The 24953-nt window shown below is 50.6% G+C and overlaps 10 protein-coding genes across 10 annotated transcripts; 7 read left to right on the top strand and 3 right to left on the bottom strand.

The window, feature by feature from the left end:
• The first annotated feature begins 442 nt into the window (after positions 1-442).
• Positions 443-1617, top strand: PV06_10251 (uncharacterized protein). Its single transcript, XM_016411783.1, has 2 exons — positions 443-1343; positions 1390-1617. Exons 1-2 carry the CDS (start codon positions 601-603, stop codon positions 1394-1396), a joined length of 750 nt encoding a protein of 249 aa, XP_016257824.1. The 5' UTR covers positions 443-600; the 3' UTR covers positions 1397-1617.
• Positions 1618-1837: 220 nt separating this feature from the next.
• Positions 1838-5624, top strand: PV06_10250 (tRNA modification GTPase TrmE). The gene is made up of 2 exons (XM_016411782.1): positions 1838-3722; positions 4153-5624. The coding sequence occupies exons 1-2, from the start codon at positions 1864-1866 to the stop codon at positions 4169-4171; spliced, it is 1878 nt and encodes a 625-aa protein (XP_016257823.1). The 5' UTR covers positions 1838-1863; the 3' UTR covers positions 4172-5624.
• A 2352-nt stretch (positions 5625-7976) lies between these two features.
• Positions 7977-9877, top strand: PV06_10249 (uncharacterized protein). The gene is made up of 2 exons (XM_016411781.1): positions 7977-9361; positions 9416-9877. The coding sequence occupies exons 1-2, from the start codon at positions 8886-8888 to the stop codon at positions 9792-9794; spliced, it is 855 nt and encodes a 284-aa protein (XP_016257822.1). The 5' UTR covers positions 7977-8885; the 3' UTR covers positions 9795-9877.
• A 348-nt stretch (positions 9878-10225) lies between these two features.
• Positions 10226-11992, top strand: PV06_10248 (uncharacterized protein; the record flags this gene model as incomplete). Its single annotated transcript, XM_016411780.1, has 2 exons — positions 10226-10294; positions 10346-11992. 2 exons carry the CDS (start codon positions 10226-10228, stop codon positions 11990-11992), a joined length of 1716 nt encoding a protein of 571 aa, XP_016257821.1.
• Positions 11993-12111: 119 nt separating this feature from the next.
• Positions 12112-14217, top strand: PV06_10247 (uncharacterized protein; the record flags this gene model as incomplete). The annotated part of the gene is made up of 1 exon (XM_016411779.1): positions 12112-14217. The coding sequence occupies one exon, from the start codon at positions 12112-12114 to the stop codon at positions 14215-14217; it is 2106 nt and encodes a 701-aa protein (XP_016257820.1).
• Positions 14218-14809: 592 nt separating this feature from the next.
• On the bottom strand, positions 14810-16519 carry PV06_10246 (uncharacterized protein). The gene is made up of 3 exons (XM_016411778.1): positions 16041-16519; positions 15415-15872; positions 14810-15300 (listed from the first exon to the last, which is right to left on the bottom strand). The coding sequence occupies exons 1-3, from the start codon at positions 16105-16107 to the stop codon at positions 15028-15030; spliced, it is 798 nt and encodes a 265-aa protein (XP_016257819.1). The 5' UTR covers positions 16108-16519; the 3' UTR covers positions 14810-15027.
• Positions 16520-17259: 740 nt separating this feature from the next.
• Positions 17260-17823, bottom strand: PV06_10245 (uncharacterized protein; the record flags this gene model as incomplete). Its single annotated transcript, XM_016411777.1, has 2 exons — positions 17260-17624; positions 17763-17823. 2 exons carry the CDS (start codon positions 17821-17823, stop codon positions 17260-17262), a joined length of 426 nt encoding a protein of 141 aa, XP_016257818.1.
• Positions 17824-18273: 450 nt separating this feature from the next.
• On the bottom strand, positions 18274-19239 carry PV06_10244 (uncharacterized protein). Its single transcript, XM_016411776.1, has 2 exons — positions 19090-19239; positions 18274-18974 (listed from the first exon to the last, which is right to left on the bottom strand). The coding sequence occupies exons 1-2, from the start codon at positions 19129-19131 to the stop codon at positions 18684-18686; spliced, it is 333 nt and encodes a 110-aa protein (XP_016257817.1). The 5' UTR covers positions 19132-19239; the 3' UTR covers positions 18274-18683.
• An 89-nt stretch (positions 19240-19328) lies between these two features.
• Positions 19329-21255, top strand: PV06_10243 (uncharacterized protein). Its single transcript, XM_016411775.1, has one exon. It carries the CDS (start codon positions 19432-19434, stop codon positions 20329-20331), a length of 900 nt encoding a protein of 299 aa, XP_016257816.1. The 5' UTR covers positions 19329-19431; the 3' UTR covers positions 20332-21255.
• Positions 21233-22493, top strand: PV06_10242 (uncharacterized protein). Its single transcript, XM_016411774.1, has one exon. It carries the CDS (start codon positions 21391-21393, stop codon positions 22312-22314), a length of 924 nt encoding a protein of 307 aa, XP_016257815.1. The 5' UTR covers positions 21233-21390; the 3' UTR covers positions 22315-22493.
• Positions 22494-24953: the final 2460 nt, after the last annotated feature.

Genomic DNA, 24953 nt, shown 5'->3' with positions numbered 1-24953 from the left:
GGCTGTACGGAATACTCGTGTCCATATTCTTCCTCTCTACGGATATCACTTACCGCCCCGCCACAGACTTCGCTGATCCCCCTCCTTGTGCATAGAACTCGTACCCCTTGTACCCAGTAAAACATCGACGATGACCTCGATCAGCCACTTTTCCACTCTTCTCTGACCGTTGGCGCCATCTTCTCGACCACGTTTCCCTGCCCACATCCCTGTCACTGCCAGCCACAGTGGTATCCGCCTGCAGCCCATTACGCTGCAATTGGTCTGGCCAACTTTTTGAATCCTGCTTTGGGCGAATTCCTTCTCCCCCTTCATCTTGATCCATGGCGCTCTACCCTGGACCTGCCTCAAAAGCAGCAATGCCCGACGTCATGTTCATTGCGTGGTCGTGTCAAGTTCCATGTTCACAGTTCAAGTATCGCTGGTTGTGGTCTACCACCCTGACGTCGGTGTGGATGTGATCTACGTCGACCTGCAGTGTCTATTTCCCCGTTGCTTTTTTGGACAAGAGAACCCGGTCATCATCATCTTACGTCGGTTTTTCTCTGTTGCATACTCCTTCTTCACCCTCCTCTACATCTTGACTTCCACTTTTCCAACATGTCTGCTGAACAAGAGACCAAATCTACTGAAGAGACCAACCTCGGCGGAAACCTCGACGCTGCTGGTTCTGCCTCAGGCGCTGGAAGCATAGGAGCCTCTGCCAGTTCCAAAAAGTCCGAAGAACGACGGAAACCCAAGAAGCTCGGCCAGAAAGGCTCAGCCAACGGTACACCTCAGAAGGAAGAAGCCGACGGTGAAGTGGACGCCGGTGGTGACGACGAACCGCCTTCGACGCCAGCTCCTCAACCAAAGATGGAACAACAATCACGCTCAAAGTCACGACAGGCCAGTCGAGGTCGCGGTCGCGGATCGAGTCAACCACCCAGCGACACTGACAGTGCCTATCGGAGCGACGTGTCTCAGAAGGGTGGCAGAAGAAACAGGAATCGCAACCGAGGAAAGGCCCAGGCCCAGTCACAAGCCCAGACACAAGGACAAGACGGCGGCCTCCTCGGCGGAGGAGGCGGCGGTCCTCTCGATGCCGTCGACGAAGTGGGCGAGACTGTCAACGGTGTGGTCGACGGCGCCAGCGGCCTGGTCAATGACACGGCCGGAAAAGCCCTCAGCAAGCCTCACGAAGCTCTCGGCGGTCTCCTCAAAAACAAGGGCGGCAAGGAGGAACAGGAAGGAGGTGACGATGAAGGTGAAAATGAGCAATTGCGATTACGGCTTGACCTTAACCTTGACATCGAGGTCCAACTCAAGGCCAAGATCCACGGTGATTTGACTTTGGGTCTCTTGTACGTGCTTGAACCCGTATTGAAGCGAATTGCTAACGTCTCACAGGAACTAGTGCTTGACGAGATGCAAGTACCAGCGCCTTACTTGTGTATCTACTATCCATCCAATGTCGACGAGAATACCCGATTGTCAAAGATTTTCGTCTCGGCGATTGATTGCTTTGGAGAATTTTGTCGGGAGACTGTCTCATTTTTATTCAACGGTGTTGATGTCAGTTTGCATTTTGAGCTGGCCGGCGCAGATCCTTTGATCAATGTATGTAATAAAACGAACCTAACGATATTATATATAACCCGGGACATCATTTCCTTTTGCTCGTATCGTCTTTTGGCTGTAGACGCCGGACTCCCAATGCTGAGGATGTGCATGGTATTCTTGGGCGAGTCATACACTTGCACGTGATGTGGAAATGTGACTCGTTGAAATGCGGATTGGCGAGCACAAGTTCTAGTAGAAGTAGTCGCACCTCTTTTCGAACTCTACAAACACTCTCGTTGCAATTTTCTAAACATCGTGCGGATGATATGTCGCGGCGCCTGGAGGGCTCTCTCGCGTAGCATATCGACCCTGCGGCCATGTTATGACAAAGTTTCATTCGCCAAAATCGTCTCAGCGGCCCTTCCAGGATCAGTGGGCGGGAGTCGAAGTCGATATGTATCTTCGACAGCCATATCAGACGTGAGGGACTGGGCCCCGAGGTCTGCTGACGCCTTTGCCCCGGACACAATCTATGCATTGTCTACTGCTCCTGGCCGAGCTGCGATCGCCGTGGTCCGCATCTCAGGACCGGCGTGCCTTGACATCTACCGCTCCCTATGTCCTAATCGACCTCAACCGAAACCTCGAACTGCAACCTTACGACGGCTGTATGAACCGCACCCAAACGGCGCACAGAGTCGCCAAGTCCTTGACAATGGCGCGCTCGTCCTTTACTTCCCTGCGCTAAACACCGTGACCGGCGAAGACGTGCTCGAACTGCACGTCCACGGCGGCCGTGCTATCGTCAGATCTGTTCTGGATGCCGTCTCGGCATGCGGAGGAATTCTCAAAGAGACGGGGTACATGATACGCCCTGCTGAGCCGGGCGAGTTCACAAAGCGTGCGTTTTACAACGGGAGACTGGACCTCACGCAGGCCGAAGCACTAGGCGAGACTCTTGCCGCCGAGACCGAGCAACAACGCCGTTTGGCCGTGAGCGGCTCAGATGGAGGTCTTGCAAAGCGTTATGAAGAATGGCGGACGATGTTACTCTACGCCCGAGGCGAACTGGAGGCGCTCATCGACTTCTCTGAGGATCAGCATTTTGATGAGTCACCAGTGGAATTCATGGCTTCCGTGTCAGAACAAGTCACTGGGCTACAGCGGCAGATCGAAATACATGTGCGAAACGCATCCAAGGGCGAGCTGTTGCGTAATGGTATCAATATTGCTCTGCTGGGCGCGCCGAATGCTGGAAAAAGTTCCTTGTTAAATCGCATCGTGGGCCGAGAGGCGGCGATCGTCAGTGCCGAAGAAGGCACGACAAGGGATATCGTTGATGTTTCTGTCGACTTGCAAGGCTGGCTATGCCGCTTGGGTGACATGGCGGGCTTGCGATCTGGTAGTGGCGACAACGGCCAGTACAGAATCGGCTTGGTCGAGCGTGAAGGGATACGTCGTGCTCGGGAGCGAGCGCTTCAATCCGACGTTGTCGTTGCACTTCTATCAATCGAGTTAGATGATGAAGGTACGCCGATTGTTCCGGTCAATGAACAAGTCTACGAGGCCGTTCAGGAATGCCACGTCGCTGGCAAAATGATCCTGCTTGTCTTGAACAAGATTGATCTTCTCGAAAATGGCGCTCATCGAACAGCAGCACTCCAATCTCTGCAGGCACAAGTTCAGAAAGTATTTCCCACTATCCCTTCGAACCGAATATGTGGTATATCCTGCATCGATGCAGAATCGACGATGGGGACCCAGAGTTCAGCCGGTCTTCAATCGTTCCTTCACCAATTGACCGACGCATTCGCTGAGCTCACTACGGCAGCCGCGGGTGGAGATATTGACAGGATAAATCCAGCCGAGGCTCAAGCGTATTGGAGTGCTTCCCTGTCCGTCACGCACCGTCAGAGCCTGTACCTCAAACAGTGCTTAGGGCATCTCAATGACTTTCTCGATCAAGCAGCTCCCAATTCAAATGTCATGTCCTCTTCTTCGGTGACGAAGGACTCGAACCGACACGAGAATACGACTATTGCCAATCATGATCCTCAGGATGAGATTGATATTGTCACCGCAGCCGAACATCTCCGGTTCGCCGCCGATTGCCTGGCTAAAATAACAGGTACGGGAGAAACTGGAGATGTAGAAGATGTGCTTGGGGTTGTATTTGAGAAGTAAGTGCGCCTTCCTAAATGTTCTATCGTGATTGCATTTCTATCCAAAGAATGTGTGATTCGAAAACCACTCGTGTACGCAGTACTTCATTCTGCAAACATGACACTTGAGTTCAATACTCCATGATCTTGCCGGTGTCGATACTGGTGGTTCTGTTGGTCTTGTTAGAGGTCCTGCATCTGGTGTTTCTTTCATCCATTTCCCCCAATATACTATTATCTCGCCTTTCTCACCACCACTCTATGATATGTCAATTGCCATCACCCCTGAAAATCTTGGTTGCTTTGCAGCTCTTGAAATCTTGAAATCTTGAAATCTGACTCAACCCCCGCAATGTGTTGAATGGTCTATCAGAAATAGGCGCCCCGGAAATGCTGCTGAAATGCTTGAGTTCTGGAAAACATGCTGATTACAAATTCTTTGAGATAGGTTCTGTGTCGGAAAATGAAGCCTCAAAAATAACGCCCGAAAATGCCGCTGAAATATACGTAATGATGCGAGAATTGCCGTCTTTGATGTTGCCCGAAAAATCAAGAGCGCCCGAAAATGCCGCTTGAACGCTTGAACCGAAAGAATGGGTGCTCATCTAGAGCTGTCTGAAAAGAATGAGAAATCGTGATCAAGCCAGGATCACCATTTGTTGCTGCAGTCGAGACTGAAAAGGCCACAAGGATTCGATCCTCGTTGTCCCGGCCAAAAGGAAAAGATGGAATGTTTAGTTGTAACCTCCACGGCCTTGAGCGGCTTGTTGTCGGTTGTATCCTCCGCGACCCTGAACCATGGCCAACCTGTTGTACCCCCCACGGCCTTGTCTGTTGTATCCGCCACGACCCTTCTGGGGAGCAGTGCCCGCTGGGGTGTTGTAACCGCCGCGTCCGATGGCCATTTGGAAAAGAAATGCGGGGTTAAGATATTGAAAGAAAGAAATTGTGGATGGGTCGAAGACAAATGAGACAAGGAAAGAAGAAGAAGATGGCAAGTAGTCGAAGGACTGTTTGGGGTTGTTGCTGGCTTGCTAGCTTTATGATTGTGAAAGAAAGCAGAGAGAAATAAGGAAAAAAAGTTGTATACCTTAAGTCTAGAGAGGGTGAAGTTGGAATGCTGAACCGAAACTAGGAAAATGCGAAGAAAAAGGAAAGCTGAAAGATGTGGTTTGATGAATGAACGATGGATGGAATGGAATGGGAGATGTCTTCAAAGTCGCGAACTTGATATTGATATATACCTTTTTTCCTCGAAAGGCCCGTCGTCTACCGTACTGTACCTGACTCGGTAGGTCAGGGCGGCCGTGCAATGATGCTGGAGGGAGAGAGAGGTGGCATGTGGTATGTCTCCACAGTGTCAGATCCACCAGGTTACCAAAGGTCTGGTGAGTAGCTTTTTCGGATTCCAAGAGGCACCATGACACGACGGTGGGCATGAGGTAAATTTGGGGCTGACATGAGGGTACGCCATGTGTCCCCGGACAGATACACCAAAGCCTCCTCCCCTGTCGATAATCGGTCGTAGGGCTGACGGCAGAAAATGGACTTTTGATGTCCCTGGAGACCAAGACCATGCCGGACCAGGCAATGCAAGAGCGAAAGTCGTCAGATGGGAGGTGGGTACGAGAGTGACATTGGCTGCATCGCCTCTTGTACTCCTGTCGTTCCCCCGTCGATCGGACAGGGATTACGGAGTATTGTAGGACGAAGACCAACGAGAAGCCAGAGAGGTCGTCAAAGTTGCAATTGTGAGTGGGCAGTGAGCACCGAGTTGTGCTAATTTCGCACCCGGACGTTATCAGGGTGGCCGTGCCCGGTAAGGCTGCTTGCTAGTGTTCTCGATCTGCATTAGCACGTTCGTTTAGCTGAAGGAATTTTGACTCCGTCTTGGAATGATAAGGATACGATAGGGCGTAGTGGACCTTGGGGTGGTGTTAGTGCTTAGATGTCGAGATTCAGGCCACATAACGGGTTTGTTGGCTACTGTACGGGAGTACCCAGGTAGGTGTTTTGATTCCCGGTGTCTCGGCCAATTACGGGGGATATTTTTTCTTTCGCTGTTGTGTGTACAATCTACCTTGGTCCGTACTCCGCTGTAGTACTACTTACTCTTACATGAGAGTTTGGAAGAAAAACTGGCATTTCTACATTGGGGAAACGATGTTTGGTGAGGCGCAGTCCAGTCTTTTTTGGCCAACAATTGTTTGTGTCCATGTGTCCGATGAGGAAAGCGGTCGGTCCGCCGTGACGAGAGTGCCAATAACTTTTTGGTTTTGTTTTTTTGTTTCGTTCATGCAGTACACACAGGGGCCCCTGGGCTCCGCCAATACGTTCTAGAAAGGAAAAAAATAACGAAAGTCTTGTTGTTTGCTGGAGGAAAAAAGACAAGACGGGAAATACTCGTTTACTCGGTACGTGCAAACACGACACACGGCAATCAAGAAATCTGAGATGTTTCATTTTTTGCTGCCGGCGTTTTAAGGGCTTTCAAGGGTTCCGCCGTGATACAATGGATAGAGAACCAGAAAGATCTGTTCGGTGTGCACACACACAGAGAGAGAGGCACACACACACTCATCGTTTGTCCAACATTGCACCGGCGGGGGATACAGTTTTGTTCCGTCGTCATTATCATTGATCTCCGAAGGCAGCCAGCCAGACACTGAGAAGAGAGAGAGAGAGAGAGAGTGAGAGAGATAGGTCTGACCTGCGTAAGGTGCGTACGATTACTAGTCAGTAACCGAGTACTGTACGCAGAGTATCTAGGTAGGTGGGCATGTGATTGATTCTCCTGATGAGTAGTAGGTATTAATGGCTCAAAAGGGGCAATACCATGGCAATGCAAAGCATAGCATAGCAGATGATCTCTCGCTCGGGATGAGCGAGATATGACGAAAGAAAACAAACAATGATGACTTGCATATTCGTTACAAAGTAACCAGGTTAGGTAGTTGACGGATAATCCCTGCCCTGAGAATCTTTGATAAGCATACTCGGTACTCGGTACTCGTACGGAGTATCCGTAATTATGTGATTACTGATTTACTGTAGCCAAGTTGACCTCGTGCGAATTACTCCCTCCGGAGGCTGAGTTTGTATCCCGGAATTGGGAACAATCATATCTCCGGCGTCCGGGGAGGAAAGTGAGTGAGAGGAACTTTGGTCTTTCTATTCTTTTTTGTTGTTCTCTGGGCATCGTCGACGCCGAGTACGGCAAGGCAGACAGACACCTAACTCGTACAGTGCTCGTCGATTTACACGCAGGGATCCTGACGGGCCTGATACTTTTGTACGAATTGAGTAGTATTCCTCCTCAGCCCGACGGACCACATTGTTTTTCCTTGTCTTTTTTGTTTTCCAAGACGTCGATCTCTCTTCGGAGGTGTTTACTGATGTACATACTGTACTTCGTCGATCATTCTTTGAGTTATTACGAAGGAAGTTCTCCACCTGTACGGAGTACTCCCCGTACATAACTCGTAAAGAAGTATTTCCCGTGCTTTTGCAGGCACGTGGGAAAAAGACAAATTTAGAAACAACGGGAAGGCCAAACTATTTCAGGAATAATGCATTTCTCCTCCGTAAGTCTACTGTATTGCTGACCTGACCCAGACCTTTGGAATGGAATCATCGGGAAGACAAACAATAATGTGTATATTTCTGTCCGTCCATCATGTCATGTGTGGGTATCGGCCACGAGTGTACACTTCTCCTCCTCTACACAATATTTACTCGAGAAGGAAAATGCTAACGTTTCTCAGCAGTTTTACACACCACGAGTACTAGTGCGGCAGGTGATCTTCCAAACGCTCGCCCATCACCCATCTCCACGTCTTTTCTCTTTTCTACTCCCGTACTCGTCAAGGCCTCCTTTTCTCTTTCTCGCGTTGGAATTCATGCATGCATGATGATCAAGCAAACAACAAAAAATAATAATCAGGCACTCTGTCATGTGTCTCGCTGTTGTCGCAAGAATTTCGTGCGACGACGACAACTTCCGAGGGCACGACTTTTCTTGACGCTTCCGCTCGTCGTCTACTGGGACCTACCTGCCTTAACTTACTCTCACTTGCATATGTGTGCACCGGTGATCTGCATTACGCCAGAGAAAACTCCTGATGGTAAGATACCCAGGTAAGACCGAAATAGTCGAGATCGAAGGTCGCCATATGTGCTCGGCCTCGTCGTATTCGGATTCCAAAATATTGTGGCTAAGCTGAAACCGTGAAAGGCTGGCTGCGAGGCTTTGCATCATACCTACTTTTGGTGGTCTTTTTACAAATACAGCATCTCCCTCGCAGACGGGGGCTAGGTTAAAGTTTCGATCTCAAAAGGGACGGGACGGAGAGTAGTCGATGCAAGGAGAACACAAACTTACAGGCAAAGCCTCTCCGGCATTACTTGGCTCGTTGTTCATGATGATGATTTGATGTCTCTAACGTCCAGCTCCTATTCAGCTGTGAACCTTATTCACAGGTGAGCCAGTTCAGGCGGTGTTCTTCAGAGCTCAGGATGCGCAAGGCCGCGCGGAGACCTGCTCAGCTGCTTTCACCTCCAAGAGGAGTCTATTACTGGAAGCAAGGGAACGTCTGTGATAGTGTTGCATTTGTTGTTGATACGCTCACATCTCCCTGATTATGAGCGGTACCTTTCGCGTGGCGATGCCTGCGCGGAACCCATAAGCTCTAGGTTATCTCGCTTGTGCTGTGGTCATTTCCTCCGCAGGACTGCTGTTTCGAACAATGGCAGCCATCATCAAGAACGAGACCCGGGATGTAAGTCACGCCTTGCCTTTACATGTGGCTCCGATATTTATATGTGTTGGTTGCAAATACTTCTACTCCTCCAGCAAGAGCCGTGGAAGAGTAACAATCTGGTCGCAAGAGCTACCACACAGTCCTTCAAGAATGGGCGAAACAAAGGTCTAGACAAATGAGGGGCAATGTCGACATTCCTGCAAAAGGCATCTACAGAAACCATGCCTTGGATGGCATTGCTGCAATTTTGTTGACCTTTCAGGAATGTGGGTCTTCGTGTTCTGGTATTCGACGATATACAACCACGAGGACCCCAGGTCTGGACTTTCATCACACCTCTGGCACTCTCTTCGCGTTGCACAACTGACCAAAGTCGCTCATTACATGTTTCAAAGTTACTCGTTGATTTTGTTTGACCAATATGCGATTCCCATGGATATTCGGCCTATTGGTGGGTGCAGCAGCACAAACGAGCGTCAGCTACAGTGTCACGGCGACAGTTATGGCGACCGCGATTGTCACCGTGACCACGTGTCCCTGTACAATCCCGACAACATCGTCAATTCTGATACCGGGCGGAACAATCACGCCCTCTAGCTCCATCAGCTCGATTACAACCACAACGAGGACGACTGGCAACCCTTCCTCCCCCGCCACCAGTACATCCGCATCGAGCTCATCAGGTTCGGGCATGTCAAGCCCATCTTCAAGTACAAGTTCGGCCACATCGACTGCTTCGGGAACACCGATCCCAACCTACGATGCGTATATAAATGCCATTCTTATCCATCACAATTACCACCGACAGAATCACTCGGCCGTCCCATTGACATGGTCGGTTGCCTTGGCCGCAACTGCTCAGCAGATCGCGGAGACTTGTGTCTATGGCCACGTCACGTAAGTACCAATTTCGTCCTCAAGGGGTTCATCGACTGACAAACCATCGCGCAGTAACCTCAATGGGGGTGGTTACGGCCAAAACATCGGTGCCGGCTATCCTGGAACACCCCTGGGCATGGGAGCTTTCATAACCGAAGGATTGTACAACGGTGAAGTCAACAATTATGTGTATTATGGCGAGGAGCCGGATCTGAGCACGCTTGATCAGTGGGGACATTTCACACAGGTCGTGTGGAAGAATACTGCTGCCGTGGGATGCTATACCGCCGATTGTTCTGCGACTGGGTTGCAAGGTGTTGGTCCAAACGTTCAGCCATATTTTACAGTCTGCAACTATGCACCACCAGGAAACTTTATCGGGCAATTCGCACCGAATGTAGGTGTTCCGATTGGTTTACCTAGTATTGATGCGACGTACGGGTTGAGCTAGGAGGGGTTTGCGCCAGGAGGGTTCTTGTTGAGGGGTGTAGAGAAGAGGTAGCATGATCTAGGAAGATTTCGAGGTATTTGTTCGCAAGTATTTACTTACGAGATGGTCATTAGCATCTTGCATGTGCTAGCAATCACTTTGTTACCGTAGCCTGAGACAGCAACCTCGAAGTAGAAGCAAAAGCGTGGCATATGACAATGATCGGACAATAGTGGACCGACACCGAGATTTGCGAAAGCAGCGTCAATCTATTCCCTGTTAGGTAAGGCGACTTCCTGTAGTGAACCGGAGGATTTTGGGCGTTATGTACTTTGCGAAAACCTACAATTCTTCAAGGCCAGAATTTCGCAGCCATCACGCTTCCATTTAGTGTTGGTGCGTATCTTCCAGGAGGATTTTTTCTGCAGATACAACTCTGTGCAATCTTAGCCATGGCACCCGCCGCGAAGCCCACGAAAAATCAACTGCGGCGAGCCAAAAAGAAGGCACAGAAACAACAGGTACGTCGCAAGCCCTGCGTTCCCCCGTCGACATTTACTGACAAGTAGAAGACTACAACGGACTCGACACCTGATCCTGCGACAGAAGTAACGACAGAGACCCCTGCGAAAGTCAAAGTCGAAGAGTCCATCAAAGCAGAGAACCGGCGCGATAGCGACGCAATCACAGACCCGCTCATCGTCGACGAGGATAATCCTCTTTACGATATGTACAAGGAGATCCTAGAGAAGTTTGAAGAGGGAGATAAAGAAGACCCGTCCACGAAAGAACCCGACAAACCTGAAGTGTATTACGACGACGATGATGATATACCCGACGAGGAAGAGGAGAACGCTGCGCCAAAGATGTCCAAGAAGAAGAGGAAAGAAATGACCCAATTGTCTGTGGCAGAACTCAAAGCACTAGTCAACAAACCGGAGTTGGTCGAATGGACAGACACATCAGCACCAGATCCGAAACTTCTCGTTCACCTGAAATCTTATCGAAACGTGGTTCCAGTACCGACACACTGGTCCCTGAAGAGAGAATACCTTTCATCGAAGCGAGGTATAGAAAAGCCCCCCTTTGCGCTCCCGAAATTCATACTCGAGACTGGAATCGCGGAAATGAGAGACGCGACACTGGAGAAGCAGGACCAGCAGACATTGAAGCAGAAACAGCGAGAAAGGGTACAAGGCAAGACGGGCAAGCTCGACATCGATTATCAGAAGCTCTATGAAGCCTTCTTCCGCTTCCAGACGAAGCCAGAGTTGACGAGATATGGTGAGGTCTATTACGAAGGCAAAGAATTCGAGACCAACCTGCGTCACCTGCGACCTGGTGAATTGTCCGACGAACTAAAGGAAGCACTCAACATGCCACCTGGTGCACCTCCTCCATGGCTCATAAACCAACAGAGATACGGCCCACCGCCATCGTACCCTGCTCTCAAAGTCCCGGGAGTGAACGCACCCCCACCGCCCGGGGCAAGTTGGGGCTTTGCCCCTGGTCAATGGGGTAAGCCACCGGTTGACGAAGCTACAAACCGACCTCTTTATGGTGGTGACATTTTTGGTGTATTACAGCAACAACCCAATACTCAGCAAGGAGAGCCGGTAGAAAAGGATCTGTGGGGTGAATTACAACCTCCAGAGGAGTCTGAAGAGGAAGAGGAGGACGAGGACGAGGACGAGGACGAGGAGGAAGACGAAGACGAAGAGGATGGCGGGGCTGGTCTACAGTCTTCAGCCGGTCTGGAAACACCAAGCGGTATGGCTACTTCTGTGACCACCGAAATCGGCGGCACAGAGACGGTGTCAGAGTTCGATCTGCGGAAGCGACGTGGCACAGAAACGGAGGAATCATCTCACCCGAGAGCAGCATATCAAGTCATTCCCGAGCGACAGACAAAGGTGGAGGGTTTCTTTGGTGGCGACCGAGCGTATGACTTGAAATCGAGCCAAGCGAATCTCCCGGTGCTGGGTCAGGAGGAAACACGGAAACGAAAGAAGCCCGGTGATGTGGACGTATCCATGAACCCGGACGCCTTGGCAGCTCACGATGGTATGGACCAAGAAGATCTTCGACGAGCATACGATCAGCAACGAAAATCGGAGCAGAATCCAGAGTGGGATTTCCGGGAAGATTTGTCTGAAATGATAGCATCGGAAGCAAGGAAGAGACAGAAGAGGGATGAAGAAAGAAGAAGTAAGCGGTGATGGGTCTTTCAAGAGCGATGGAGGTCCTCTGTATTATTACCTCAAGAATGGAGGATTTGGTGGTTTACCAGTCAAAAAGAGGCTAAAGAGGCTAAAGAGGCTAATAATATCAATGTACGATGAAGTCCCGAATACGAATTGAACCGAGTCAGTCGACCGACGACACCTTTGTACAGTACCAGTGTAAACCGCCCGACGAGCAGATTCGAAACGAGGCTGTATCTCAGCCTTACGACGTCATTAAAGCGGCATCTCCGTTCTCGCCATGGTGCCTAAGTACTTTTTGCGGTTCGAGTTATGATTGGCTCCCCGAAATTCATAGTGAGCCCAAATTTACCAGGCACGAAAGTGAACCCGAAGATCGAGTTGGGCAGACACTTTCACTTTCGCTCTCCCTGTTATTTTTCACCCTCCTCTTCACCCCCAGAGTATTGCTTTTTGTTCACCGGCTGCAACTGGGCGTTTGTTTTGCTCTCTCTAATGGACCGTTACCGCGGGTATGTTTTCTAAATTCTCCGCCTCAAGTTTCTGGCAACCCTCGCAGCATGACTGACGTTCAAGGTAGTCCGCGGCGATCGCCTCCCCCAAGGGACAGACCTCACCGCGAGCGAGATGACCATCCCAACGTCGAGTATTTCGGAGAAGGCGAGAGTTATCGGCCTGGCGGTCCGACGGGCGAGGGACCTTACCGACCGTCCGTCAGAGACCGAATAGGCGCAGATTCGTGGTCCGCAGACAGAAGAGATGGACGGCGAGATGAACGGCGAGATGAGCGCAGGGAAGACATAGATTCCTACGTCCCTAACACAAGTTCAAGAGTTGCCAGACCCCGAAGTCGTTCGCCTCCTCCTTTTCGAAGAAGATCACGTTCACGCTCGCCGCCAAATCGAGGCAGAGAAGACTTGTTTCCAAATAGAAGATCCCCGCCACCACGCCGGTACTCTCCACGACGATCGCCGCCTCCTAGGAGAAGGTCGAGATCGGCGTACGGTGCGAGACCTCGAACCCCACCAGACACGAAGAGATATCGAGATTACTCTCCTGACTCATCGAGGAGGTCACCGAAGAGGGAGCGCAGACTGTCACCTGAGAGAAATCGCTTTGATCGTCGCTCACCACCCCGACGGGGCTTCTCACCCGACCGAGACTCTGGAAGAGGCGGAGAAAGTTACAGACCTAGATCCAGATCACCCCCGCGACGGAGACCTGGTGATGATAACTGGAGAAGACGCTCGCCGTCTCCGAGGACGTCTGGACCGGCGTCGAACAACACCTCAAGGCGATCGTCGCCGCCAGCAGCTCAGCCAGATCGCGCGAGTGTGGCTGGGTCGGTCCCTAGATCCCCTGCATACCCTGCTGCTCGCAGTCAGTACGACCGACAAGAACCTAGTGGTTATTCGGAACGGGCTGTCGAGCCTCCTAGAACCAGAGATGCGAGCACAACCAGAGACGATGGCCGATCGAATGGAGAAGCACCTCAACCACCTTCGGGACCTAGTAGCCATCGAAATGGTGAGTATAACAGACCACCGCCCACCGGACCGTCGCGCAGTTTCAGCCAAACTCAACAATCACCACCCACTGGACCTGCAGCATCTCTACGCGGAGCCCCTCGTGCTGCTCCCACAGGACCTCGTGGTACCGTTGGTAGATTCGAGCCACCGCCCCGGGATTTCACCAGTCCTCCAGCACGGGGACGAGGTAGTAGTCTGACTTATCGTGGTGGTCCACCTCCATTCGGACCCAGAGGAAGCAGTTACGGCCGTGGAGACTTTGGAGGTGGCAGTGGCGGTGTCAGCAGCGGTGGTGGCGCTGGTCGAGGAGATTTCGGCGGTGCCAGCAGTAGTTACCGTGGTGGTTTCGGACGAGGCGAAGCACTTCCCTTCCGTGGAAACAGCAGCACCAGCGCGACTTATCCCCGAACACAACGATTTAACACTGTGCAACAACACCTCGCTACGAATGAAAAGATTGTACCCGGAGGGAAACTGCTACCTTCCGGACTGCCTCCTGACCAAGAGAAACGGATCAAGATGCTCGAAGCCGAAGCGGAGAGAATGAGGAGTGAGATTGTCGAAAAGCAGAAATCGAAACGCGAAGTCTTGGATGAATGGGAGATTCGGGAGCGAGAGAGTGAGAGAGAATCACTTCGCAGCGAGTTGGCAGACGCCCATTTGCAGCAATTGATGGAGGGTGAAGACGCGTTGGGTCGTGCGGCGTTCTAGTAAGATGCCTTCTGATAACCTATCTGTTGACCTTCTCACCTCATCGGCCGTGCGAATGTGATTGGGTGCATACTGTGCATTCCTGGAATCGGAACTGGGAACCAATTTTGATCTTGGATGGTCAGGGCGACTGGTGTGAACAAAAGCAACGGACATGAACAATGAGCGAACGAGCAACGAAGACGAATTCCCGCAAAAGAACAAAAATGAAACGACAACTTCAAAAGGTGATGGGTGGTTCGCAGACTGTACGAGTTCACTGAGTCCTTTTATCTTCAATCTCCCCCCTCTCGAATGATTATTTCCATTGAGCATCTGGCGTCTGGGATTAGGCATCGAAGATCATGGCATGGGCAAACGGTCATAGGGAATCAAAGCATCAGGCATAGCGAAGGCGATTTGGGTATGTAAATAGATGTTCCAAGCTGGGAGTAACTTGTTCTTCCAGTGGGCTCCTCAACAATCTCGAATCAAAAAAAGCGAATGAAAATACAAACACACGACACGTTCAGTTTTTGCATCGCAATGTGTACCATGTGCAGTGTGTGACCTCTTCCATACTGGAATTTTGATGACATTGGCATTGAAAGAACTTGGTACCATCTGGAATTCTCTTCTTACATAGGTACCTAGGGTATCTCCCTGCAAGCACACTTTTCATTCGACAATTCCCGTTATTCCATCGTGTGTACAAAGTGCCGCCTTGCGTACCGGTCTGACTGTCCATTTCCTTTTGACACTCTCCTTTTCCCCTCCCCCTGGCCCCCCTTTTTTTCTTCCTTCCTTCCGATTGACTCTTTTTTTCTCCTCTCACGCACCGACCGCCCTACCACCGTCGACCTCCAGATTCACACCGGTGATGAACTTTCCCTCGTCACTGGCCAAAAAGGCACAAATGTTGGCCACGTCGCTGGGGTCCGTCAACCTCCCCAAGGGGACGTTGAAGAGGAACTTCTTCATGTTCTCCTCGTTGTAAGGAACGCCGACGAATTGTTCAAACAATCCCGTGCCGGACAAAAGGGGACACAGGGCGTTGACTCGGATTTGATCCTTGCCGAATTCCGCCGCCAGACCTTTTGTCGCCTTTTGGACACAAACGCACACACGCATCGATCAGCCCATGCGCACACGGCAGCTAGCCGAGAGGAGAAACTCAAAAAGGCATACTCTGGACAAAAATCAAGGGGAAAAACTCACATTGGCGACCGCAGCTTTACTGGCGTTGTACCAGACCAAACCGGGCCTGGGTCTCATGGCGCCGATGCTCGCGACGTTGATGATGGCCCCACCGCCCCGGCCCTTCAGGGCGGGCACGGCGGCGGCGACGCTCAGGAAGATGCTCTTGACGTTGACCGCCATGACCCTGTCGTACTCTTGCTCCGTCACCTCGAGCGTGGGCTTGTTCTTGTAACTCGTGCCGGCGTTGTTGACGAGCACGTCCAGGCCGCCAAACTTTTCCACCGCCGTCTTCACCATCTTGTCCCAGTCGGCCTGGACCGTGACGTTGGCGGTGACGGTCTGGACGTGCTGGTCGTACTGCGAGTTGGCCGGGTAGACCTTTTGGAGTCCGTCGCCGTTCATGTCGGCCGCCACCACCTTGGCCCCTTCCTCGACGAACTTCTTGGTGCACGCCAGACCGAATCCTGACGCTGCGCCTGTGGAGAGCCAGACCAAAACAAAAAAGATTGTGAGTTGTGGGACTTGAGGTTTCTGTGTGAAATGGAAGGGGGGCGGGGACGAGAGACAGAGAGAGAGAGAGAGGGAAATGGATGCAGGAGATAAGGAAGTGTAGTTTGTTTGTGGATGCTGGAATAAATACGTACCTGTGACAATAGCCACTTTACCAGCGAGTCGACCTGATCCGGTCTGTACTTCGTGTAAACCAGACATGACGATTGTGGTTTGAGTAAGGGGGTTGTGAGTGAAATACGTAGTAGGAGATTGATGACCTGATGAAGCTACTCTCGAGGTTTAGAGGGAGTAAGTTTTGAATTAGTCAGTCAGACAGTAAGACCAGTGGTAAGTCGATGAAAATAGAGGAGGAGGAAATAAAGAGAAGATGAGTAGATGGACGAAAGGGAAAACATATTCCGATTTTCATCACCATCATCTTTCCTACGAGTTTAGGAGGACCTCGAATAAGACTTTCTCATGCCCGCGGTTGTTTCTCTCGGCCCCCCTCATTCCATGAACCCCCGTCCAACGGAGAAAAGGGTAAAGCTATCGATTACCCAGGTTAGTGATAGGATAGGTAAACCTCACCAACCCATCCGAACTCTGGTTGGACTGCGGGGGAGAAAAGAAAACAAACGGACGGAGACGGAAGAGCGAAACGACGTCAACGAGATGCGGAGTAAAAGGAAACTCGCTCCGTCAGAGAGAGGGTCCAAGGTCCTCACCCTCGGTTACGGCCGGTCCGGTAGCGGCCCCCGGTTTTGCTGAAAAAGCTGAGGGGGAACGATCAACTCACTTCATACGAGGAAGTACTGGACCGATTCGAAGGAGGATTCTGTGTCATTGACTTGTTTACTGTACTCTGTACAATTCCCGTGAACGACCTCCAGTATGCATAGTGCTGAGACCTAAAGCACCAATCATTGAAAGGCTATGAACAATGTAACATGTGCGTGTCCAAGTACTGCCCCTATTGTTGTTCCAACCATCACAAAGCAACCGCACCGCGAGGATCCTCTGTTCTATCCCAACCACTCAAAGGCACAGTAGACCGGTTGTCAACCCAGTCGACCTCGGTTTCCTTGATATCCCCAGTGACCTCATCCTCATTCAATTTGCGACCCGGTGACATTGAGAACCGTTGAAGCTGAAAGTCCGGGGGTTGTTTCAGAGACAAGTCGGAATGCCTGCCTTTTCCACCCAAACGGAATGTCATTGTACGTGTGCTGTAGTTTACTGGATACATGTGGTAATCATCACTCGGTATCATGTCGCAAGGGTACAATGAATTTTGTGAAGTGACAAAAACTTCATCCACCAATGGTGCCGATAACCATTGGTGGATGAAGAAACCCCGGGAGGGATTTTTTATCCTTCGATTCGCCCGATTCGTTCGATTCGATGCTTGCAAGACTTGAGGGTAAGGCCGGGATCGCAGGCCTCGGAGTCACGAGCTCCCATGGCCATGTTCACTCGCAAGCCGGGGTCGCAGGCTTGGGAGAACACGGGCTCCACTGGTGAAAAGGTCGAGATTTCTTCGGTTGAGTCTGTGTGATTCGCAAGCCGGGGTCGCAGGCTTGAGAGAACACAGGCTCCACTGGTGAAAACTCGAGGTTTCGGTAGTGAGGCTTCGGTCTCGGTCTCGCCCAGGGTGGTCAGATTGTCGACGTCGCGGTTGCTGTTGAACCATCTGGCCGCCCTGGGGGTCTTGGTGTTGAAGTAATATTTGGGATCTTTAATACATAAGTTATCACATTATTCCAAGGGCATGATTGGCTGTCGGGGGTTGACGGTGAGTGAAGAGGTCCCCGTCGTGCTTCACTTATACATTCACTGTTGACAGAAGTCGATGGTTCAATCCGTGGAAATACCCGCGTAGGATCTCTGGGGCAACATTATTTTGCACTGTGGTGGCAAGTCTGATTCCTTCATCGACGCTGATTCCAAGGTCGACAGTGTCAAGCCTGATTCCAGCATGTGCCCTCTGCACCAACTTCAGCAGCTTCCGTGAGTGCAATGCTGGGCAACTTGTATCTTGCTTTCCACGACATGATTGAAGGTGCCGACGAGGGAAAGGGACAAGTGCTTGTCGGACTGATGGTGGTATTGCTTGCGGGGCCGACGTAAGTGCTGTCAACCACTAGGCAATCGTCCTCATCTCTCTGACATAGCTGGGGATCGGATTCCGGCGACCATTCTGGTACTACTTCAACTTCTCTTTCTCCCGGCTCGTGGGGTAGTGTGCTCCCCAGAACACCTCCCAGCACTGCACCGATGACCACCAGCACGGTGACAGTCAGTACGTTTCAAAAGGTGCGTCTCCTGAGAGGCGAGAGAAAGTCGCAACGGGTGGTGATGCGCAAAGGCCCGACCACTGCGCCACCGGCGGACGGTTCACCCAAAGCAATTCTGAACCGTGTAAATGCCAATTGTAGCGCCCGTATATGGTAGCCCCAAGACTTCCACCGTATAGCTGCTGAGTTGATACTTTCACTCTCCGCCGACCAGAAGATTAATCCACTGCTGTGTTGGTCAGCTAGACCCCAGACTGGCTTTGTGACCTGTAGGTTAGATGCTTCCACCAAAGACCAAAATCGGAATAGAACTGGCTTGCTCGAGCTGGCTGCAGGTAAAGACAAGGTTTGGCTTGAGAGGAGGTGGCCGTCTTTACGCCTGGACAAATGGAAAAACTCAGAAACATCATCGCACAAGCAAAGGTCCGCAATCACATAAAGCACCTCCTGGATGTCTTCCGGGTATCCTAATATACAAATTTTGATTGTGGAAATCGTCTATTTCTTTTTGCCCTTCTTCAAACGACTCTCTTCTGCCGTCCGCTTCTTCTTGGGCGCACCCTTGCCTCGAAGTTTGGCGAGCTGGATACTTTCTAGCCTAGCATCTTCATGTTCGTTGCTTCCTTCCAAATCAAATCTCTTGAACTCATTCAGCATGTCCTCCACCGTAGTCGACCGTCTCGGATAGTATGAAGCCAAAGCTGGACCTCGTAGTCTCGCTCGTAGGATTTTATTGCCCAGTCTCTGTTGGTTTGGGTTGAATGTGGTAGAAAATATTGAGCATCGGAGCTAAAGACAAAGATTCTCGTTAGCAATGGCCCCGAGGACAGTCGGCGCAAGGTCTGGAATGGAGGTGACTGATCGATAGTCTCCTTCAGACTAGGTTGGCGGGTTGTGGTCGTACCTTTGAAAGCTCTAGTAGTCGACCTCTTGAAACAGAAGCCATGGCAATGCTGTGGGATGAGGAACAGGGTTTGAATGTGGTGATGTGTAGGATATGGGGAGCATTGAGATACTCGAGATGCACTTTTGGACAAAGACTGCGATGTTCGGCTCGACTTTCCTCCATCACGTGACTCGCTTAGAATTCCATTTTTAGTCGTCGGTCTCTATCAAAATCTCATACTGATCATTCTCGTATTCGTAGCGAATCGTTCTATGCACGCCATGGCATGGCTCCGAGGACCTCATTGTTGTTGAATATTGTCTAAAAGTCGATAGTTCATCTTGATGTGGACCGGTCACAATGTCGAACTTCGACAAGAAGAAAAAGAGAAAGGCCGAGGGCGACCATAATGTCCATGCTGCCAAAAAGCCTCATAACGTTCAAAACAACAAGCCAAATGGCCATGTCACTCCCAAATCACTTCCATCACTACCACAAATTCAGGACAAGTACATAGATGAGGTCTTCACGCATACTTCTCTCTCCCACGAGAAGAACTACGACCGACTGGAGTTCTTAGGCGATGCGTACATTCAAATCATTGCTACCCAACTCATCTACGAGAGTTCAACAACGCTTTCAGCCGGCGAGATGTCACAACTGCGCGAGTCGTTGGTTCGAAACGAAACTCTGTCGCAATACACGGTGCTCTATGGCCTTGACCAGCGACTCAAGCAATTCAAGCGACTTTCGAATCTGAGTTCGCCAGCCTGGCTCAAAATCAAGGGAGATGTCTTCGAAGCGTACATGGCCGCCGTCGTTCTTTCCAATCCAGACGGTTTTGCGGTAGCCAAAAAGTTCCTGACGGAGCTGTGGACACCGAAAGTGAAAGCTGTTGTCGCTGAGCCGCAGGCATCACCGATGAGTAAACAAGAACTTGCCAAGAGACTTCACGGGAACGGTGTCTTGATCAATTATGTTGATGAGAGGAAACCTGAGATCCACTATGGCCAAGGCAAAGAGACATATTACGTTGGGGTGTATTTCACCGGATGGGGCTGGGAGAATCAATACCTTGGGAGTGGAAAAGGGTTGAGCAGGACTGCGGCGGGACAAGAAGCTGCAGCTGTCGCTTTGACAAACCATCCTCTGATTGATGAAATCGCTGCTGTGAGGGCGGACTTTTACGCACGCAAAAAAGAGGAAGCAAAGGAGAAGGAAAGAGACAAGGAAGAAGCCAATCCGAAGCCGAAAGAATGAAGGTTGGCGGTTTTGTGGCTGCATCAGCATCCCTTTAGATCCCAAATCAGGACCAGATCAGGAAACTCTCGGACACTTCAACCAAAAACGACTTTCGAACTTGTGCGTCAATGCAGTGACTCTCATCTCGACAGCGGACACGCGTACCCTTCCTGCACTTTATGGTCAATCAACGACATATTGCGAACAGCATCCGGAGACGTTGCTCTGAACAAAAACATACTATGAGAATCTTCCGTCGATGGTGCTTGCAGATGCGAAGTAATCTCACGGTCTGGGCATTATCCTCAGCTGTGGTCGAGTGCTTTGGGACGCCTCAAAAAGGCCATTCAGATATGGTATTGCCAAATGTACTGTTGCTGAAAGGATTGACAGCTTTGGCTGTACACGAACTGCCACTGGTGACGAAATGTAGTTGAACGGTCAAATAGTACTTTGGGAGTTAAAAATCTTGGGCCAGTAACCCATCGGATAGCATCCCCCTTGCTGACAGAGCAAGAATAGGATCCTGCATGACTGGAACTACCTATGAGAGACCTTTGGTGGACCTATCACTGTACAGATATCCCGAACCCGTGTGGTGACTGCTATGAGAACAAGCCAGACCCGGTGGAGGATCCGACATACTTGGCAACGTCAATTTCGTCCGTTCTCGTACATCCCAAAAACACACCACCAAGTACATCCCTTCGTATATGCCATACAAGTTTTATTCCCTCGCACGACAAGAACATTCTCTCCTTTGATGCAACGTCAACACATCGTACATTGTATGTGGGGTCGACTGAAACATGACTGGACAATGGTGTCTTCTGTTACAAATCAATCCGTCCAGAAGGTAGTCTACAGAGCAGAGTGAATTCTGATAAATACCTGGTCACGGCGCCAGAGAACGTACGGCCATTCTTTCACTTTGCTTGCGAGTTGAGTTATTCAGTTGTCTCAGTCTCCTCTACGGTATCACACCCATACATTCACCCATCAAGCTCATCACAACTCCCCACAGTGTCCCTATCCCTTCTGTTATCTGAAGTCACCTCTTTCGTTCATTGCCAAATCATGTCTTTACCACATATCGCCCTCGTCGGTGCCACAGGTACCCTTGGCCCGTGTGTGTTGAAAGCTCTGGTGGCTGCGTCGTTCCCAGTCACCGTCCTCACTCGCGTCGGGGGTGGTTCAAAGATCAGTAAACTCCCAGCAGGGTCAAACGCCACTATCATTGTCAAAGAAGTCGACTACACATCTCACCGGTCCCTTGTCGAAGCTTTGTCGAGTGTTGACGTCGTCGTGTGCACATTGGGGTCTCAAGATCTGTTCGAGACCCAAAGATCCCTCATCGACGCGTCCGTCGAAGCCTGCGTCAAGCGCTTCATCCCGTCCGAATACGGCAACGGAGCCAACGAAAAAGTTCGACGTTTCCCACTTCTATGGGCCGACAAGGACAAGACACAGACGTACCTCGAGGAGCAAGTTGCCGCGCACTCAGTCTTTACGTATTCCGTCATCAACACCAGCTCTTTTTTGGATTGGCAACTCGAGAGGGGATTCATGGTGAATCTGAAAGAACACACTGCGACGATTTACGACGGTGGGAACGTTTTCAATTCCGTGACGACCCTGGACACCATCGCCGAGGCAGTCGTGGCGGTGATACGACACCCCGAGGAGACCAAAAACAGACACGTCTTTGTCCACGACGCTGCAATCACGCAGAATCAATTGATCCGAATCTCGAAAAAGATTGATGGAAAAGAGTGGAAGACGACGCCAATGTCGACTGACCACACAGAAAAAGACGCCTACGAGGCCGTCGAGCAAGGTGATCACATGATCGCGACCCTGGGGTTCATTGCTCGATCCTGCTGGGGTCCAGGGTTTGGACAGGACTTTACTGAGAAATTGGACAATGACATGCTCGGGCTTCCCGTGATGAAGGAGGAAGATGTTGAGAATCTAATGAGAGGTATTATGGAGAGTTACTAACTGATCAATTCCATTCTGCGTTTGAGTCAATTTTGGGATGTTAGGTGGTTACTTTATTGTCTCAACATAGTTCCAAAAAAAGATTCTGCAACTATACACCGGTATATGGTGTATGTTTTTGTACGTCAAAGTCTGTTACCTCTCAAAAACATAAATCTAAGCTATGTCAACAAATCCCGACCTCATCTATTATTCATCGTAGACTGCCTTGTCTTAAATTATCTATGAAGGTCTAAACTCCTGCGTGACTCTCTTCGGTTCATAGTACGGAGTTCCAAGAGGTATAAAGTCCATATCATATCCAAACTCTTTCGGTCCACCGATTCTGATACCTTTTTCAGTATACCTGTAGAGACGCAACGAGCGTTGGTCAGTTCAAACAATTTCTTTCTCTTGGGTACATGTCGTCTGCGTCGTGAGTGGAAATAGAGAGAGAGAGACAGAAACTTACCAATGAGGATGAGCGACAAACGCAACGACACTAACTCTTACACCGTACCTGAGATCCTGAGTACCCAGAGCGTACCCGTCCGTACCGACCAAGGAAATCAAATCTGGCACGGTACAAAGGATTTGACCTTTGGTGCCCTTTTCGGCCTTTGGGTCGACTAACTCGGCGTACAGATACTCATTTTGGAACGGCAAGACCATGTCCCTCGTCTCTGTCATGGCGGTGTCACCGTACTCTTGTTCTTCGCTGCTGATGGGTTTCAGACGGACCGCACCTTCGGTGTACCCGGCCGCCGAGACGTAACGGTTCACCGAGACGATCTTGCCTGTGTACAAGACGCGTCCAGAAGGGTTGGCTTGGACCTGTCAAAGCGTGTTGTGTTAGTGGACATCCTTTCTGTGGTTTCCAAAACAACAGCGCTCGACTGCAGGTGGTTATAAGACTTACAATAGCCTTCATGATATCCGTCTTCTCCTGTCTAGCAAGGTAGACTGCACGACCAATGTACCACGCCAACGAGGTCGTTCCTAGCGTGCCGACCCTCTTTGCGTCCTTGATCTTCATCGGTGGTGGGACCATCTGACTGAACAGACCGAGTTCATGGCCAGCTTTTCGATGGATCTTTTCCAGCTTGTGAGGGTCGGAAGACTTGTGGACTGTCACGACGTTGCCATTGCCGTCACTCTGGGTACATGGTGATAGGGGAACTCCGTATACTAGACAGTAGTACACCATTTTTAGCATTTTTAAACTCCTGGCATTCAAGAATTTACACAGGCAGCTACTCACGGTAAGGAGTCATGATGTAAATTCTGGGGTATGCTCTTCCCATAAAGTCACCATCGATGGTTGGGACACCACCATACTGTGAACCGACAAGGAGTGGTCGAATACCGTTCATACCACCGATTTCAATCTGTACAGAAGTCAATATCTTGATGAATGTGGGGTTTTCCTGGGATGCTGCGGTCTTGTTCAAGTGACATTACATACCGCAATCTGTGCGTCCATCTTCACGCCTGGATGACAACTCAACAGGGCGTCTGTGGCATCGATAGATTCAGTTCCACTGGGAATACGTTCGAGGGTCACGGTTGGAGCACTATTTTGGTCCCCCTCGTGAGCTAGGCATACTAAAGTGGGAGAAGGGGGTTTCATCGCTCACCCGTATGAGATACTTCCCAAAACATGACCTTCTTGTGGCAAACTATCAATGTCGACAACGGCCATGCGCTTGCCGGCTTTGATTGCCGCTCTGGCTGCCATGTAGCACATGTAGCCAGGACCACCACCGCCGCAAGCCAGGATACTACACCCGGTCGCCAAAAACTCACAATCGATCTCAGATACCCACCAGTTTCCGTCCTTGTCGACTTCTGGTTTGTACTGACGGATGTCGACTGATGCCGATGGGCTGACCAGAAAATCCTTGGGATCTTTCTCTGCATTTTTCGTCTTGGACTCTGTGACTTCTGCTTCTTTGGTGGCAGACAACTCATCGACGCTCTCCAAGGGTACATAGTCAAGCAGGGCATTTTGATTCAACGTACCAGCCTACAGCGGTTCAAGTCAGAGTGTTGTGGCAACGGGTAAGCAAGCAAGAAAGGAAAGGCAACTCACAGCTCTGACGACGATTCGGCTTGCTTTCATCTGGACATATTGTAGTGGCATGTTCTCAATCGTGGCAATGCGAACGGACGCAGGATCGGCACCAGCATCAATAGCCATGTTCGTAGCCTCCATGCATACCTCTTCGACGACTTTTTCCTCGTCAAGACCTTCGAGGACCTTGACGACGTCGATTTGTCCAGAGATCTTGGCGATGGCAGCACCGACGGCGTTTGCGCAGTCGTGGAATCTGGGAAAGAATGAAAGTCAGTAACAAAATACAACTTTACAAACACAGGCTGGGATGCACGTACGGCGGTCTGATGATTCGGCCAACTCCTTCCAGGTCATCCATGTGCACGATGCTACCACCACCGACAAGGATAACGACAGCATCATCGGCACTCAGCTTCATCGAGTCCACGGCATTTTCTAGCAGCTTCTTCATACGGAGTCGGGCCTGGGCGATGACATCTTTAGGGACGTCCTTCACTCTCGTCTTGTCGCCGATGTCAGCGTGACCACTGGCGACGACGATGTCGGTGGTCGTCAGAGTGTTGCCTCCAAACACGAGACCTTC

Source organism: Exophiala oligosperma (genome assembly GCF_000835515.1).
Source record: "Exophiala oligosperma strain CBS 72588 unplaced genomic scaffold supercont1.12, whole genome shotgun sequence".
In the NCBI taxonomy this organism is placed as follows: domain Eukaryota; kingdom Fungi; phylum Ascomycota; class Eurotiomycetes; order Chaetothyriales; family Herpotrichiellaceae; genus Exophiala; species Exophiala oligosperma.
Note: the sequence above shows the minus strand (reverse complement) of the source record. Positions and strands in the feature narration are given on the sequence as shown.

Bases quoted from the DNA above. Each gene is read 5' to 3' on its own strand.
- PV06_10251 (XM_016411783.1), top strand. From the start codon at position 601: ATGTCTGCTGAACAAGAGACCAAATCTACTGAAGAGACCAACCTCGGC.
- PV06_10250 (XM_016411782.1), top strand. From the start codon at position 1,864: ATGATATGTCGCGGCGCCTGGAGGGCTCTCTCGCGTAGCATATCGACC.
- PV06_10249 (XM_016411781.1), top strand. From the start codon at position 8,886: ATGCGATTCCCATGGATATTCGGCCTATTGGTGGGTGCAGCAGCACAA. The intron at 9,362-9,415 runs GTAAGTACCAAT...ACCATCGCGCAG, and splicing joins TGTGTCTATGGCCACGTCAC to TAACCTCAATGGGGGTGGTT.
- PV06_10246 (XM_016411778.1), bottom strand. From the start codon at position 16,107: ATGTCTGGTTTACACGAAGTACAGACCGGATCAGGTCGACTCGCTGGT. The intron at 15,873-16,040 runs GTACGTATTTAT...GGCTCTCCACAG, and splicing joins TAAAGTGGCTATTGTCACAG to GCGCAGCGTCAGGATTCGGT. The intron at 15,301-15,414 runs GTGAGTTTTTCC...TGTGTCCAAAAG, and splicing joins GTAAAGCTGCGGTCGCCAAT to GCGACAAAAGGTCTGGCGGC.
- PV06_10244 (XM_016411776.1), bottom strand. From the start codon at position 19,131: ATGGCTTCTGTTTCAAGAGGTCGACTACTAGAGCTTTCAAAG. The intron at 18,975-19,089 runs GTACGACCACAA...CTTTGTCTTTAG, and splicing joins GACTACTAGAGCTTTCAAAG to CTCCGATGCTCAATATTTTC.
- PV06_10243 (XM_016411775.1), top strand. From the start codon at position 19,432: ATGTCGAACTTCGACAAGAAGAAAAAGAGAAAGGCCGAGGGCGACCAT.
- PV06_10242 (XM_016411774.1), top strand. From the start codon at position 21,391: ATGTCTTTACCACATATCGCCCTCGTCGGTGCCACAGGTACCCTTGGC.